We start from the raw sequence: 16,742 nt of genomic DNA, 5'->3' as shown, positions 1-16,742 counted from the left end.
ATGGGCTCTGGGGCCCCTCCCGTGATCGCTCCCACTGCTCTCGGCGTCCTCGCCTCTCCAGCTCCCAGAGGTGCCCGCGGGCTGGTGCCCGGCGCCGCCAGCCTCTTCTGCTTTTAACTTGTTCTCCCAGCTGCTGGGTCTATTCTTATGAGTTCATGTGCCTTGGCACTAATAACTCCTAAATTTAACCTCCCTTGATTACGATTCAGGCTCACTTGTAACATCTTCTCTAAATATTCTCACTACCTCCAGTGCATCATGGGAGATGCCGCCTTCCCGCTAAGCTTTCAGTCCCTCCACCCTGGTCACTCCTGCTCTCCTCTTGGTCCCCCAAACACTTTGTGGAACCAAGCACAACCCTCCGCAAGTCGGATGCCATGCTGTTCATCCGGGGTTTTCGTGAAAATGCGGATCCTGATTGCGCAGGTCCGGGGTGGAGCCGAGGGGCCTGGAGTTTTCACAGGCTCCAGGTAAGGCTGAGGCTGCTGGTTCCGAGACCACATTTGGAGCAGTCTGGGTCAAATGCTGGCTCTTCCCTATTTCTCACTTCCCTTACATGGAAGCTGTCACCATGTCTGATTTCTCATCCCGATGAATTGCAAACGGAGTTTCTTTTCTAAGGGTTATTGCGCTGGTGCCTGCTGAACACATCTCTGGCCCTCTTTGCTCTTGTTCATCACATCCTCTGACTCTGCCCCTGCTTGCCTTACTGGATGTTCCCAGATGCACCTGCCTGTGGGTACCACTCCACGCTCTTGATTTTCAGCTTTGTTCTACTTCGGTTCTCAAAATTTACAAACTTTGTCCAGACTATGATCAGAAAATAATGTCCTTCTTTTGGTCAATGAAAATATTTATTTAAGGAAGTTTTCGGTTTATTTTCTTCCCAAAAGACTTCCACTGTTTTCCCCAGATCCTTCCTTTCTAAATAAAAGATAAAGAGGCAGCTAGAAATGAAGGGAATATTGACTAAGGTCGACCCCTTGGAATTTCACCGAGCCTTGCCTTCCCCATATCCACCTCATTATACCCGTGGTTCTGTGTGATTTCTAATTTTCTCCCCTAATTTTAATTTATTCTTTCCAAGTTTTAAGCATTTCATCATAATGGTTTGGATTTTTTCCAATCCCATGATTATCTCTCTATTAAAGCCTTAATACAAAAAGAAATTTTAAAAAAAATTCAGACTGCTCATTACGTTGATTTGTAGCAAAGAGTGAATGGAGCATTACTGCTAAGAGTGTTTCGAGAAACCATATTTACATTTGCATCAGCTCAATTTAGGTGCCTGATTAGGTTGCGTGTTATGATGAAGATGCACTTACCAGTCAAAGGGAAGTGGTGTGGTCTAGAGTAATGAGCAGGAGACTTCGAGTCAGGAGCCCCGAGTGCTATTTCTGTCTGTGACACTCTACCTCTCTGACCTTGAACAAGGAAGTCTGTCTCATTGCCTTGGACCCTAATAGACTCCATGTGCCTCAGAGGGCTGCCGTGAAAGGCTGATCACCTAAGTGTTTATTATCGTAGGAGTGAAGCAAGGGAGGGGACTGGGCGGGAGAGAGGGTCACAAATGGAATTGGAGATGGGATCTCTATTCTGATAGCTCTTTCCACTAGCCTATTAAGAGACAGCGTCTGAAAAGTAGGCTGACTGCTCAGGTGTTGGTCTGACGGGGCTTGAGGACATGCTGAGGGGTTGGGCAGTGAAATTTAAAAGCTTGCCAAAAGTTGGATTAGGTGGTTGAGCCATCCTGCTGTTTAGAAAGGCTCAACAAAAGTACGTATTGTCTTTCTTCTCCTAACACTGCCATCCTCAGGTTGTTTGTGTCACCCTAGGCACCAGCAGCTGGCAGCAACCAGCTTCTGCAGGACATCCTAAGGAAGGCCTACTCAGTTGGCAATCCCTGACTTTAGGAGACAGACCTTTAGAGTCACCTGTGGTGACTCTAAACCGTGCTGGGAACCAACTCGCTCTCTCTGTTAAGCCCACAAGGCCAGGAAGAGTGTGCCCAGAGAAGATCCATTCATTCTTCAGCTGAGTTCCTCTCCCAGCAGAGAGATAGATTGAAGGGGAAAAGTTAATAGGCTTTGAAAAAGAAGCAAGGCAATTTTTTTTTCTCTTTCTTATATAAGTTGTTGAATGCTGAGCCCTTAGCAGACATCACAACAATAGCACCTGTGGCTCTCGCCTTGCTATCATTCTTGCATTGGCTCAAGTTTGTTGAAGACAATCTACTAATGATGGGTGGTGTTTATTGAGCACTGTTCCATGTGCTTTACATCGGCTAACATATTTAACTTTTACATTTATCTATTAGGTGGGTCCTATTTTTGTCCCAATTTTACAAAGAAGGAAATTGGTGAGCAAAGAAATGAAATAACTTGCCCAACATCACACAGCTAATAAGCAGCAGCTGCAGGTTTAGAACCCAGGTCTGCTGGCTCGAGAACCTTCCCTCTGAAGCACATATGCCTACATGAAAACAAACCTGAAATGGAGAGAGCAACAAACTTGGAGGCCCGTGTTTAGAGAGGTCAGAGCTATTCTAGAATGTCCCATCATCTCCTCAAAGTAACAGCACACGCTGTTATTCAAACAGGAGAGTGTGTGATTCAGAGCTGAATATCGGAACCTTGCTGTGCACTAGTTCTGATCTGTTCACATAGCCGGAAGGGAACGAGGGTCTCTCCCCTGGTGCAGTCCAGCCCCGTGGAAAGTCTTCTTCTTCCCCATCACAGCTCGTCTCTTTTCTTATACAGAGAGCACAGGTGGATACCATTTGTTTTCTATGGACCGAACACTTTCTTAAAGAATTGGATGAGAGACTAATGCTGTTTGAGACTCAATCTTGCACCACAGAACATTTCTCCCATCCAAGTGCTAACCAGGCCCGACCCTGCTTAGCTTCCAAGATCAGACGAGATTGGGCGCGTTCAGGGTATGGCCGTAGACGAACATTTCTGATACATTCTGAAAGCCTTTCCTCTCTCTCTCCTGGATATCATGCCCTTCTGGTCATGGGGGTGACCCTCCATGTATATTTTACCAGTTTTCTTTGACTCACTTTCATCAAAGGAAGCAAGGTCTCCAATGTGGCAGAGGGTGTTGCTGCTAGAGACGCAAGGGGAGAGGATAAGAGCGAATTCCCACAGGGACAATATAGACCCCCGACCACAAGTGTTCATGGATCCACTACTTTGCTTAATAACTAAAGGCAAAACTCCCAGAATGCTCCTGGAGCAGCCATGTGTGACCATTCTTTCGTCCCCCACCAAGAGATTCACAAATCAGAATGCTGCATGCCTGTCAGAATGACTGGTTACTGTTTCCCCAAGTACAGGTTCATGTGCAATAACTGACCCCAGAGAAGCAGAATGGCACGGTGCAAGAGTTGTCACATTAGATGATCAGAAAACCATTACTGACTGATAGGATGGCGGAGAGCACAGAAGTGATTAAGGACCCTCCTCCCCATGGGCTAGCCCAGAGCTGCCACCAGGCCCTCTGTGGCTACCCGGCTGGGTCTCGATGAGAAGAAAACTCTGTTCAAGGAGGAAATGGATGGTTGATTCCCTCTAGTTCCTACAGCCCTTTGAAGTAGATGGTGAGGCTGGGGTTCCCAGCCTGACATTTCAATTCCAATATACTTTTTAAAATATATTTCTGGTGAAAACAGTGCTTCTGAAAGATTTGGGGGTAAACTGAAAAACTTAAGGTAAATTCAATCTTATTTTCTTGGACTGGAGGAATTTGCTGCTTAAACACACTTAAGAGTAGACCCTTTCTCTCTCTCTCTTTCTCTTTCTTTCTTCTTTCTTTCTTTCTTTCTTTCTTTCTTTCTTTCTTTCCTTCTTTCCTTCCTTTTTTCCTTCCTTTTTTCCTTCCTTCCTTCCTTCCTTCCTTTTTTCCTTCCTTCCTTCCTTCCATCCTTCCCCCCCCCCTCAGATGGAAATATAAATTCTTTGATAAAGAGAAGCATCACCCTGAATTTACGTTATGGACATTTTGCAGGGGGCAATATGTCTAGTTTCGCATCAATTTGCTGAGAGTCAGGTTAGGCTCTTTTGGTCACCTGCTTTCACTTGAGCGGGGGCTAAGTCCGCCACTCGCAGCCTGAGCTGGCTGGGTGCTGTCCAGGGGCCATGCGCAGATCTCCACCGCCATCTGTGGAGAACGGCAAAGGACCAGAGCCGCCAATGCAGAGAGCGTGAACTTCAGTCTCTTCCAAGGCCAGACATGGTCCAAGCACACTGGAAAGGACATGGCCTGACAGACGAGGTGGACAGGCACTCCTGAGGGCAGGACTGCATTTCTGTGTACCTGTGCACCCAGGACGTACCAGCCCCTCAAATATCTGATTGTGTCCCTTCGTCCGCATGTGCCCTTGGGAACCATGAGCCAGGAAACAGGCCGCAATAAACGGCTGCTCTTACCATTTGGGCATCATCCAGGGCTGAATACCAGTAGTGAGTTTTTTTCATGCTCACTGACCCCCAGGAGTGAATTGTTTTGTTTTTTTTCAAAAAATAAAATTGGTTCCAGTTACAGTTTTATTAACTTAAAATCATGTTTGTTTGATAACCAACTTATGGAAACAAGAAGAACATACATTTGCCTTTTTAAAATGTTGCCTAACACATTTTTTAAATAAAAATTTTTGTTATACAACCGTCCTCTGGATGGTCAGGGAGCACAATGACATACATGATTATTCATACTCAAAGGGTTAAAATCTTATTTCTGAGACCCCCGTACTAACCTAATCAGGTGCCATAGTTACTGCAGAAGTTAAAACAAAAACAAAACAAAACAAAAAAGACTCAGAAATAGAAAAGTATCTAAATCTATTTTAAGAACCCAGATTCTAGGGTCCAATTATTTGGGCACTAAGCCTGGCTCACCATTTACTGTGTGTCCTTTGGCAATTTCCCTAACTTCTCTGGACTGCCATTTCCGAGAATTGTTCTTCAGCATAGAGTTGCTGCAAGGATTAAACGAGTCATTGTACTAAAGTGCTAGATCTAGCAAGAGATCCAAACACTTGAGCGTGTTCCTAGGACTGACCACACATGCACGTGCCACACGGCTAACAACAGCAACCTCGAGATGCTAGAGGAGTAGTTGGTTTTCTGGTTCTGTTTCTCTTTGTGCTTTATTTTTTCATATTTTCTCTCATTTGTTGCATTAGAAGCTAATTCATAAATTGGAAAATGACTGTCTTTGATAAGAGAAAAAAAAATCAGCAACACTCCCAGGACTGTTTAAAAACTAAGAGCATGGTGAGGGAGTAATGACCAGAGGGCGAGTGGGCAGAGCAACAAAGGAGACAGAGACATTTAAATTCCGGGCTGCACTCACGGGAGTCCCAAGGTGAGGATTTCGAGGTGACTCCTGCTTTGGAAGTGCTGGTCCAGCAGTCGGGATTATGTCCCTGCTTTGTCCCTTGTTGCATGGACCAGATGGGTCTCCTGCCTGACTTTTGGCTACCTCTGGTGCAGCTGAGGACCGGCCTGAGAGGCCAGGAAGGCCAGGTGAGGCTGCAGCGTTGACAAGGGTGAGGACCGGCTTGTCCCTGACTCTGCAGAGCTCGCTCCCCCCACCCCACCCCCGCCCCACCGGGGGAGCAGGAGCCAGAGTATCCTGCCTTCATTTGCATGTCTGGGTAATTACAACTCATAAAAGTAGCTAACCCATTAGTTAAAACCCGGCCCCAGCCTCAGCGTTTGACTCGAACCTCCCATGGCCACACGCTGACTCTATGCTGCCTCATTTGTCCTCAATTTATAAGCAGCACAACCTATAAATAGAAACCCTTTTGCTAACTTCCCCAGGAGGCATCAGCAGGTTTTCCAGCCCATGTGTGTTTTCTTCTTTCTCTTTTTAAACACCAACATGGCAGGCTTATTTTTCCTGCCCCCTGCTCCTCCCGTGCGTGCGTCTGCGTGCACTCCATCCAGCTGGCTCGGCGGCCCACGGTGGTTTCTGTCCGTGGTGGGCTCCGACGAAGGCCCCCCCCCCCCGTCTCGGTCTGCTCCAGGAGTCCCCACTCACCTGTAGATCCTGTACCTGGTGGTGAACCCCTGGCGGTACCGCTCCACGAAGTCAGTGTACTCCTGTGCGCGGTGGAAGGGGCCCCGGTCCGTGAGCAGCCAGTCCAGGGGCGGCTGGCCGGCCGAGGACGCATGCTGCTCCGGAACCACAGCAGCAGCCGTGGCCGAGACAGCCAACACCCAACCGGGGAAGCCCAGTGCCAGCAGGGCTGCCCACGGGGCCGCCGCCAGCCGGAGCCCTCTAAACTGCGTGCCGCACTGCCACCTCATGCTTCTCCCGCGCGGTTGGTGTCTTCATTCTCTCGCCACACTCTCCCCTGCCGTGCGCTCCTCCAGGGCCCCTGGAACCAGAAAAGGACACACGGAGATGTCAGGGGAACGCCCTGGCCCTACCGCCACGGGCCTGTGAGCATCAAACATCACTGGGCAGCACCCATGCTAGGAACCTTTAGCCTAATGACACATCTTCCTTCTGGTCATTCAGCTAAGTGTGGATGTAGATTTCATGTAACTCTTAAAACAATCCTATAGGAAATACCACTGCCAGCAGTTTACAGACAAGAAGGGTGAGAGGTTTAGAAAATATTTGGAATAAAAGTTACTTAAGTTCAAGTAAGCTTTTAAGAGAAGAAAGTGGAATTTTAAACTCAGGTGGTCTGACTCTGAACCTTCATTGTACGTTGCCTCCATGTATCCAGTGCTGACCCAGTACCACCTGCTTGTCTTCCCCTCTCAGAAATGTTCACATGTTTCAGTAGGAGCCTCACAGACCGTGTGCTGCCTCTGGAACCAAAGGCAAAGAGCAGCCCTGATTTTCAGGGGCGAGGTGTAGGCAGAGAAGCAGTGACGTCCCATGGTTGCTGTGAGGCGGGGGTGGGGGGACTTGGGCAAACCACCTCCCTTCTCTGGACTTAGTTTTCTCTTCCTGAAAATTAAGAGGCTTTGGACATCTGGTTCCTTTTACAAAAGGCCTTGCGGGATGATGAGTTAGAGCAGGAAATCAGATTGCCAGAGCACCATCATCAGAGAGCTGATCGATTGGTCGTGTATACAAAGAGACCTGTCCAGTTCTCTCTCAGAGCAACATAAAAGCTCCCTGAGGGCAGGGCTGCATCCTAGACTAGCTCCTGGGAGTGCACAGCACGTCTTCAGAGACCCTTCCTGAAGGAGTGAATGAGTTCATGCCCTGTCCTGTCTGAGTTAGGAAGGTGCCAGGAAAGAAGGTGTTGGCCAACAGAAGTCTTGGCTTTCCTGTGACTTACCACAAGCTTATCTGAGGATAACTGTAACCTGGGTAAGCCTCTGGTCAGATGCAGGGCACTGATTCACTGTTATGGGGGTTCGTGCAGCAGATCCCATTTCTTCAATCGGAATCTCTGACTTGCTGGCAGAGCTTTGCCTGTCTCCCTCCACCAGCGCCACTCGGTGTGTGCTAGAATGACTGCCGACCCCTGGCACCTGTAAAGTTGTGGCTTTCAGGAGTATCTCTGGCTGCCGACACCCAGAGACAGGCTCCCTGGAGGTGAGGCCAGGGGTGGCAATTCCCCAGCACTCCCAAAGTCCTGTAAGGACAGGCAAAGTGGGCTTCAGCATTTGGTTCATGTCCCCTTCCCGAGACCCCCAGTACGCTCTGGAGTGGCCCCAGTTCAACAAAACCACCAGTCGTCCCTTGAACCAATGTGAACCCCAAAGAGGCCACCCAGAGACTGGGGCCAAGTGCTACTAACCCTGGATACTCCCAGCCTAAAGACTGGTCTGAGTCTGAGAGATCCAAGACGCAGCATCTGTGCAGGGTGCTCTCAGAAGGGTTGCAACTACTGCTCATAGGATGGAGGGACGGAAGCATAAGAGCCTGGACCCTTAGAGTCACTTCTCCATTCCAGCTAGGTGGTACTGACACCTTTTTTTTACTACTTTTTTTTTTTTTTTTTTTGTATTTTTCTGAAGCTGGAAACGGGGAGAGACAGTCAGACAGACTCCCACACACGACCGACCGGGATCCACCCAGAACGCCTAACAGGGGCAACGCTCTGCCCACCAGGGGGTGATGCTCTGCCCCTCTGGGGCATCGCTCTGTTGCGACCAGAGCCACTCTAGCACCTGGGGCAGAGGCCAAGGAGCCATCCCCAGCGCCCGGGCCATCTTTGCTCCAATGGAGCCTCGCTGCGGGAGGGGAATAGAGAGACAGAGAGGAAGGAGAGGGGGAGGGGTAGAGAAGCAGATGGGCGCTTCTCCTGTGTGCCCTGGCCGGGAATCAAACCTGGGACTTCTGCATGCCAGGCCGACGCTCTACCACTGAGCCAACCGGCCAGAGCCGGTACTGACACCTTTTATGTGCAGAGCGATCCTTAGAAGTCGCCCCAGTGAACTCGCACAGTAAAAGAGATGTAGCGGGATTATTATTATACCTTTATGTTTTCCCGGGACTCAGCAGAGTTGAGCTAGGAAGATGCAGAGGTAGAAAATGAACCTCAGTCTGGCTCCACATCCAGACCTTGCCAAAGCGTGCTGTGCTATCCAGGGAGCTGGAGCAGGCAGCAAGACAGACCCACGCAGAGCGGACCGGGTCAGAGAGGGGCCGAAAGAAGAATGAGGCAACGCCGGCCCTGCTGCATCTTAAAAGAGATGATAAAATCCCAGTAATTAAAATAGGTGATACCGACACAGAAATTGAATGGGCAGATCAATGATATAGAACAGATTGCTCAAAAAAACAGAGCTTATTATACACAAGAACTTAATATATATTTTAAAAAGCATTATGGGCTAATTGGGTTGGGGATAGAATCTTTTATACATCCTATTGGAAAATTAGTTCTAGATGGATTAAAAAATCAAATATAAAAAATAAAATCACAGAAGGAAGAAAAATCCCCAAGGGTTTTATAATACGCGTGCATTCCTTTTAAATCAGGGGGGAAAGGGATATAAACAAAGAGGGGGCGTCGGCCTTGCACATGGGGGAGGGGCATTTCTCACAGGATATAATCTGATGAGGATGCCCACAAAGATCTTATTTACTCATTCATACATCCATTTATTGAAGATACATAGACTAAGGCCTCCTAAGTGCTGGGCGCTGAGCATTTACAATACAGAAGCTAGTACTCGTGACATTACCTGAAACCCTGCCCTTAGTGGTTACCTCCTCTTGTAAAATATTGTTCTGAAAGGCATACTGATGAAGGGGAGGGAACAATGTTCATTTTGGAGGCTGGGCCCACCTGACACAACAGGCCAAGGTGGCAAATACAGTTAGGTGGATGTGTGCGGGCGGGGGTGGGGGTGAGGGGAGTCACGACACAGTAAATGGCAGGACTCTGAAACAACCCCCAAGTTTCCCATGCCCTTCAGTGCATGCCCTCTATAGTCCCCTCCCCTTGAGTGTGGACAGGACACGAGAGTAAGATGGGATACCACTCCCATCATCAGTTGAAATGGGGAAGGATTCTGGGGTGGGCCTGGCCTAATCAGGTGAATTTTTTAACAGTAGATGAAGTTTCAGAGAGACAAATCTCCCACAGGTTTGGAAGAAAGAAAGAGTCACGCTGCAACAGCCTATGGGGGCCATGCTGCAAGGGACTTTAGGAGCTGAGAGCAATTCCCAGTCAATAGCTAATAAGAAAATGAGAATTCTGGTTTATGCGACCACAAGAAAATGAACTCTGCCAAAAGCCACATGAGCCTAGAAGAGACCCCTGAGCCCCAGTGAGAACCGTTTCCTGGGCTGGCACGTGTGTGTGTGTGTGTGTGTGTGTGTGTGTGTGTGACAGAGAGAGAGACAGAGAGAAGGATAGATAGGGACAGACAGATAGGAAGGGAGAGATGAGAAGTATCAATTCTTGTTGCGGCACCTTAGTTGTTCATTGATTGCTTTCTCATATGTGCCTTGACCAGGGAGCTACAGCAGACCGAGTGACCCTTTGCTAAAGCCAGTGACCTTGGGCTCAAGCTGGTGAGCCTTGCTCAAACCAGATGAGCCCACGCTCAAACTGGCGATCTAGGGTTTCGAACCTGGGTCCTCCGTGTCCCAGTCTGATGCTCTATCCACTGTGCCACCACCTGGTCAGGCTCCTGGGCTGGCACCTTGATTTCAGTCTGCTGACACCCTGAGACGTGGACCCAGCAAACCAGGACCTGACCCACAGTGACTTCAAGATAGTAAATTTGTTGTTTATTGTCTTATGCCATTAAGTTGGTGGTGATCTGTTATGCAGCAATAGAAAAATAATACAGACATAGAAAAGACAGCGCTACCTCTCTCCCTTTCTGCATAAGGCACAGCCTGGGGAGGGTTCCTCACGTGCTCCCTGAAGACGAGCTATTATTCTTCGCACCAGACAAAGCCAGGGTGGCAATTTCTTGAGCAGAGTGGTGCTGAGCCTCTCCCCAAAACCTGATCACTTCCACACGCACCCCCACCACCCCCATCCCGATTATGGAGTCCTCTAGATCAGAGGCCAAGTCTTTGTTTTGTAATCCTGACACTCACACAGAGCCGGTCCTCAAAACCACGTGAAGAATCCATTGCATGCATTTCATCAAGGGATTACTGTGAGCCAGTGACAGCCCGTAGCCTGGGTCCGGCCACTGGACCTCTGGGTGCCCTGCGCGGTGATGCGGGGGTTGGGAGGGCCAGGTGACAGCGTGTGGAGAGGCTGTGTGCTCGCGGAAAGAAGAGAGCTGTATTAAGCCAACGTGTGCTTCCTGTCGTTCTCCTTTTGTAATTATGCTTTCTCGGAGCTCACATTGTGCTGGGACCTGCCTGGTAGTAGGAATGTCAGCTTCAGAATCAAATGGTTTTGATTGCGGGCCGAGTGTGCTGAGCACAGCGAGAACGCCCGGATCTGGCACCAGCGGCTCCTTGGAAAAGCCTGGCCCCGGGTCACGTGGTTTCTGTTCCCACTGGCGTCCTGAGCTCTCCAGACATTTTGACTAAAAAAAAAAAATCTAAAAATCTCTTTTTAAGAAAGAGAAGTTTGAAAGAGGTTTCAAAACTTTCTTTTTAAAGAAAGTCCTAGAATATGTTCCTTCCCCTTTAAAAAAAGGAAAATATAATCACTGTGTTGACAGTTGGGTAAAAATTAGGCTCCTTAAGGGAACCGCTTTTGGCCATTTCCTGTTTATACTCCACAAATATTACAAGGAATTTTCTATTAGCGACCTGTCAAGCAATTTTTAACTGTCTAAATCCTCACGACTCCTAGCGGCCTTGCTAACATTCATCAGGAAGGTTAACTAATTAGCACCTTCCCCAAGATGCGTCCACACGTCCTAAAGCTGACTGTGTAAAGTTATCCGTATTACAGGTTGGCAGACTAAAGAGATAGTGAGGCTAGCTCTTTGATGAAAAGAAAATTATAGATTCACTTATGAAAGACCAAATTTAAGACGGAGTTTTACATGGACCCAAAAAATAAATTAGCTTTGGACCGGAGGTCCAAGTGAAATAAGCCCTGAGTTTTCCTTTGTGAGTACACTAGCCCAAATCTGTTCACAGAGCCGTGATTTAAATATGTTACCATTGTGTCCGTAGAGAAAAACGCTGTGGATGAAGTCACGTGAGAAGTAGCCAGTGCAGCCTTCCAAATGGGGGGGAGCTTGTAAGAGTCCTATCCCCACTACTCAGAGGAGGTCACCCAGCTGATGCCTTCTGGGGACTCTTGCGTCTTCCTGTTGATCTCAATGTCCATATGTGCTCGGTGTGTCAAGATAGAGAAGATGGAATTGGGGGCATCAGCTGCTCATGTACAAAATCTTAGCAAGTGAGATAGAACCCCCCCCTTTGAAAATTACTGCAGAGGATGGGTGACATGTTAGAGGGGTTCAGGATATGGCTAAGCTATTGTGAGCGGCCAGAAGAGAAGAAGATGGTGTGAAATCAGAGTTGTAATGAACACAATGGTTAATATTACTAACAAGTGTCACGGAAAACCCCAGTAGAAGTCATTTGACATTTGTAGGGAACTTCCCGCTTAGGGAGCCCAGATAATTAAATCACATTCAATCCTCATTTCCCAGATTGTCTGTCCCCCTACGACAGATGGGAATACCAAGGTTGGGAGTACCATGTCATATACATCAGTGGAATATCCAGGTCTACACACAGTAATCCTATAGCATTCACACCTCCCTGCACCGCTGACATGATTTAGAGCCATAAAACCACATGGGCTTTGCCACTTAAAGTTGGTGCCCTCGGGAGCAAGTCACTTCCTCCTGGGGGTCTCCCTTTGGTCATCAGAAAAATGATTTACGAGGTAAGATGAGCCCTCTGGTCCTGCCCAATGCCGAAATTCTATGCAAATAGAAGGGGCACAGATCGATGGGAAGAGGCATTAAGATTTTATTTTTAGGAGGAAGCTCTGTGCTTCAGAAAGCGAGTGGAGCATAAGAGGAGGGAGGTATAAAGCAGAAATCCTTGCCTGTTGGAGCGGTGACATTTAATAAAGTGATTAGGCAGTGACATTAAATATGTTTTCAAGCCATTTGAGTGGTTAATTGGCCAACTCTATTGAGGAGATGTTTTCCCGAATAAATCTGAGGGTGTCAGCGGTAAAAATTCACAGAAAGTGTTACTTGTTCTTGTCAATCATAACATCTTGATGCAAAACCTCTTGTGCTGAGCAGAAGAAAGGTGGTGGACAGAAGAAATGACAGGACCTTCTGGGGTGGCATACCTAAAGGGCAATGGTAGGTGTGGGCGCTGTTAGATCAATGGCTTTCATTCTCTCCTTTTATTGGGACAAGGCATGGTGTTTTTACTCCAACAATACATCTCCAGTAGCAGGTCAGAGAGCTGCAGCAGGTTCCTGTGCTGGGTTCATGCCCCCATGTGAACCCGGGCAGATGTTATGCCCGGCTCCCTGCCTGCCACTGTCCTCTCTGGGCTCTGTGATACGACCTTTGGTTTCACCCCCAGAACTGGCATGGAACTGGCAAGCAACATTTCCTGCAATTCCTCAATGCTAGTCAGGAAATGACTTAAAATGGGTGAGGCATGTGGATAGCATCCCTGCATAGAATCAGGTTAACCAGATTAATGATTGTTTGAGCAAAGGTAAGAGCTAATCCTGATTGCTGTTTACTAACTGTTCTTACATTCATCTGAGACCTGTAAGAGGAGAGGCTGGGAGAGAAAAGGGGGCTTGCTGGAGGCCTCTCCACAAGGGAGCAGAAAGGAGACACAAATATTCTGAGTCCAAGACCTACACTCCATGCTCCTCTTCCTTACTCACCTCTGCCCACCAGTCCATCAGTTACTAAGCAGCTTGTGTGCATAAGAACAGTACTAGGGGGAGGCAGTGAGTCTGACAACCAAGACGGACCTAGAGTGTGCCCGCGTGGAAAAGGAACAAAACATAGGACTTGAGGATCCTGTAATGAGCTTAAAAGAGTGATGATATAGATTCTCTCTCTCTCTCTCTCTCTCTCTCTCTCTCTCTCTCTCACACACACACACACACACACACACACAGCTTTAATGACATTAGACCTTGTAGGCGCCATCCCCTCAGAGCCCCAAATTTATCGGTTTCTGCTGTGTGATAACCAGCCCTTCACGTATCAAGGACAGAATCATCTGTCAGTTGCAGAGGCTTCATACTTGCCAGCCGGGTGTCCTTGGCACTTTTCTTGGAGAGTCAAACTAACTGCCAGGCTTGCCCAGAGCCTTGTGTGATCAAGTCCTGGTCACAGTGTGCAGACCGGGGAGGCCCCCCTGCCCAGAGCTTCCCCTGAGGTCACGGGGGTCTCCAGTAAAGAGAAAGAGGGCACTACTCATCAAAGAGAACCTTTAAAGGAAAAAGTTGCACATTTCAAAGCATTTCTAAGCCTCATTTCTGTGCCAATTAACCATTCTCAAACCATTTCCAGATACTCGTTCTTTAAGGAACCCCAGAAAGCTCTTGCAGCCCTGATAACAAACCTGCCTTCCTCTGCCAGGCACCAAGACCACCCACCCCACCCCCATCAGCTGCTCCACAATGGAGGTGTTATGAGCACAGACCACCAAGCCGGAATGCCTGGCTTCTCATGCTAGCTTTACCTCTGTGGCCTCAGCTTTCTCCTCAGCTTAAGAACTACCATCATAATCATCATCACAGTCATCACCATCATCACCCTCATCACCACCACAATCACCACCACAGTCACCACCATCATCACCACCATCACCACTACCACCATCACCATCACCACCACCACCACCATCACCACCACCACAATCACCACCACCATCACCACCACCACAATCACCACCATCATCACCACCATCACCACCACCACCATCATCACTATCATCACCAATTATATTTAGATATTGGTTACTCTGTTATCAGACACTGGTCTAAAAACTTCCCATTCATTCATGAAACCTCCCTGAAATTGATATTGTGAAATTCCCATTTCCCAGAGGAGAAAACTCAAGAACAGAGAAGCCAAGAATGTTCTCCCAGGGAATCCTTAGGGCAGCCTCGGTGGCCTAGAAACCTAAGATCTAGACTTTCCTCAGTCAAGGGAGCTGTCGTCACAGCAGGTTGCCTGAGATTCCTCTGCAGGACTTGCATTTAAAGCATCGCTGCAGATTGACAAAAATTCTAGAACCTTAGGAGTACCAAAGTAGGACTCAACTAAATTCAATTTCCTGACTTGGATGAGGCCCTCTAAGTATCCGCTATCTGGGGAAGCTGTGAGGCTGCTGTTCAGGAGGCCTCATCCCAGACTTGCCTGACCCCCTCTCTGCTTTGGAACTGCAGCGCCACCTCCTTCTTTGTGTATTCTGGCTAACAGGTCTGTCCTCTTGTTACCAAGATGGCCTGAATTATGCCACTTGGCTCCTGCCTCTGGGCATGCCCAGCCACTCTCCTGCAGTTCAGCTGCTGAAGCTGGCTCAGCCAGTGAGTCCACACCCCTGGCGGACAGCTGGCTGTGTCCCCCAGCGAGGAAGCCTTCTCTGTCCCTGCCTCCTCCCCACCCGCCTGCCTTCCATTGCGTAAGCCGCAGCTCACCCCCCAGCAGAGCGAGCCCCCGTGTACACGTAGGATGGTGTAAGTGTTTCTCTCAGGCCTGGGGGGCCCAAATGAACCAAGCCCCATCACAGAGACGTCGCTCAGCATGCTGCTGGCTCCAGAGCCGAGGTGGGAGTACAAGCCAACTCTCCAGGCTGACCCGCACCTGCCATGCTAGTCCTGCTCTCGGCTCTCTGCCAGGCCTGTCACCGAAGCTGAACTTTTCGCCCCAGCTCTGCCCTGCCCGGGCCTTGGCCTGGATCAGAATGTAAAATGATAAGGCCCCGAGCTGTGCCAGGCTCCTGAGATGTTACAGATGCAGCTGTGACCAGCAAACACATTGTTTCCAGGATTGTGTTTGTAAATATATGAGTTGCCTGACAGCTTGCGGAATTAAATATAGATGCTACATCACAAAGCCTAGCTAAAATAAACTATATGCTGCTCGATGAATGTCAATAAGTACACTGAGAAAGAATCATTACCCCTTTCTGTGATGTAGTCCAAAAAACCGATTCCTGAGTGGTTTTCTTTTCTGTTTGTTTTTTAGGTTATTATTTTACTGCCCTTTTTTTTTTTTATGAAAGTGACTTGTTCTCCCCACAGGCTTTTGCCTGGTACTAGGGGCCAGCTGTGGGGAAGGTGGTGTGAGGTGACAAGATGGGTACAATCAGGAAGGTGGCCGCATTGGGCGTGATGTGTACAGATAGTGTGGTGGCGAAAGCCACCTTGGCGGCTGGTAGGCAGACGAGGAAGTCACAGTCAGCCTCTTGGGGGCACTGGCCTTGCGGCACCTTTTCTGAGTATGGTCCCAGGCCCACTGGCAGTGGTTTGGAAAGACCTTCGGATGCAGAGCAAACTCACCCATCACTCACGGTCCTCCCTTCCCTCTGGAGCCCAGTGAGTCTCCTAGCTTCACATGGGCTGCTTGTCTGTTATCAGCCTCTTAAAGGAGGATGGGCCGGGTACCTGACTTGCACCCTGGAAGAGTTTCCTGCGCACGCTCAGTCGGTCTCCAACTGGGAAGGCTCCTTGCCTGTTGCCATGTGACCTGGGTGTTAGGGCTAAGCCCACACTGCCCTACCCAGGTCACCAAAACACTCACGCTGGGACCTTGTAAAAATGAAGGTGCCACGAATTCAGGGCCACCTCGGGTTTGACGTTTGTTGACCATTTGGAATTTGTGCAGTTGCTACACCTCTGCCAGATTTATTTGTTTGGTTGCTGTGCTCCTTTCTAGTTTTTGAACACCAAGATTTTTCCCCACTCAAAAAGCAGAACCATAGACTTAGGTGGACGGCAGGGATTTGGGCACTCTTGGGTGGTCCTGTGCAGAAAGGTTAAAGAGCCTCTAAGGGAGGAGGAACCAGTGTAATTCTTTAAAAATCTTAATTCAGACTTCATTCTGGCTCGCATGCACTAATTAGCTAAACCACTTCTGACACATTACACCCTTTGTAAGATGTGGTAATAAGTTTCCCACTTCCTTCCTTTTAGGACATTTAATAAATATCTACTCATTCAGCCAACTAATGTTTATTGGACAAAGAAGAGTCCATTTAGTTAAAATGTAAAATGCATGAAGGAGATGGTGAGAGACAATACCAGAAGGTAATGCTTGGATTTCTTTGAAAGTGCAAATCCTTGTTATAATTCTCTTATGGCCTTATTAGCCAAAGTCACA

General features: G+C 48.4%; 1 protein-coding gene across 1 annotated transcript in view; it reads right to left on the bottom strand.

The window, feature by feature from the left end:
• Positions 1-16,742, bottom strand: part of BRINP2 (BMP/retinoic acid inducible neural specific 2) — a 98,247-nt gene that overhangs the window by 45,204 nt on the left and 36,301 nt on the right. The window contains exon 2 of the mRNA XM_066261211.1: positions 6,052-6,391. Within this exon, the coding sequence (XP_066117308.1) occupies positions 6,052-6,320 (269 nt within the window). The 5' untranslated portion in view covers positions 6,321-6,391. The remainder of the gene's footprint in view (positions 1-6,051; positions 6,392-16,742) is intronic.

Source organism: Saccopteryx bilineata, chromosome 2 (genome assembly GCF_036850765.1).
Source record: "Saccopteryx bilineata isolate mSacBil1 chromosome 2, mSacBil1_pri_phased_curated, whole genome shotgun sequence".
NCBI classification, from domain to species: Eukaryota; Metazoa; Chordata; class Mammalia; order Chiroptera; family Emballonuridae; genus Saccopteryx; species Saccopteryx bilineata.
The sequence above is the reverse complement of the archived record's forward strand: the minus strand, read 5'-3'. Positions and strand labels throughout refer to the sequence as shown.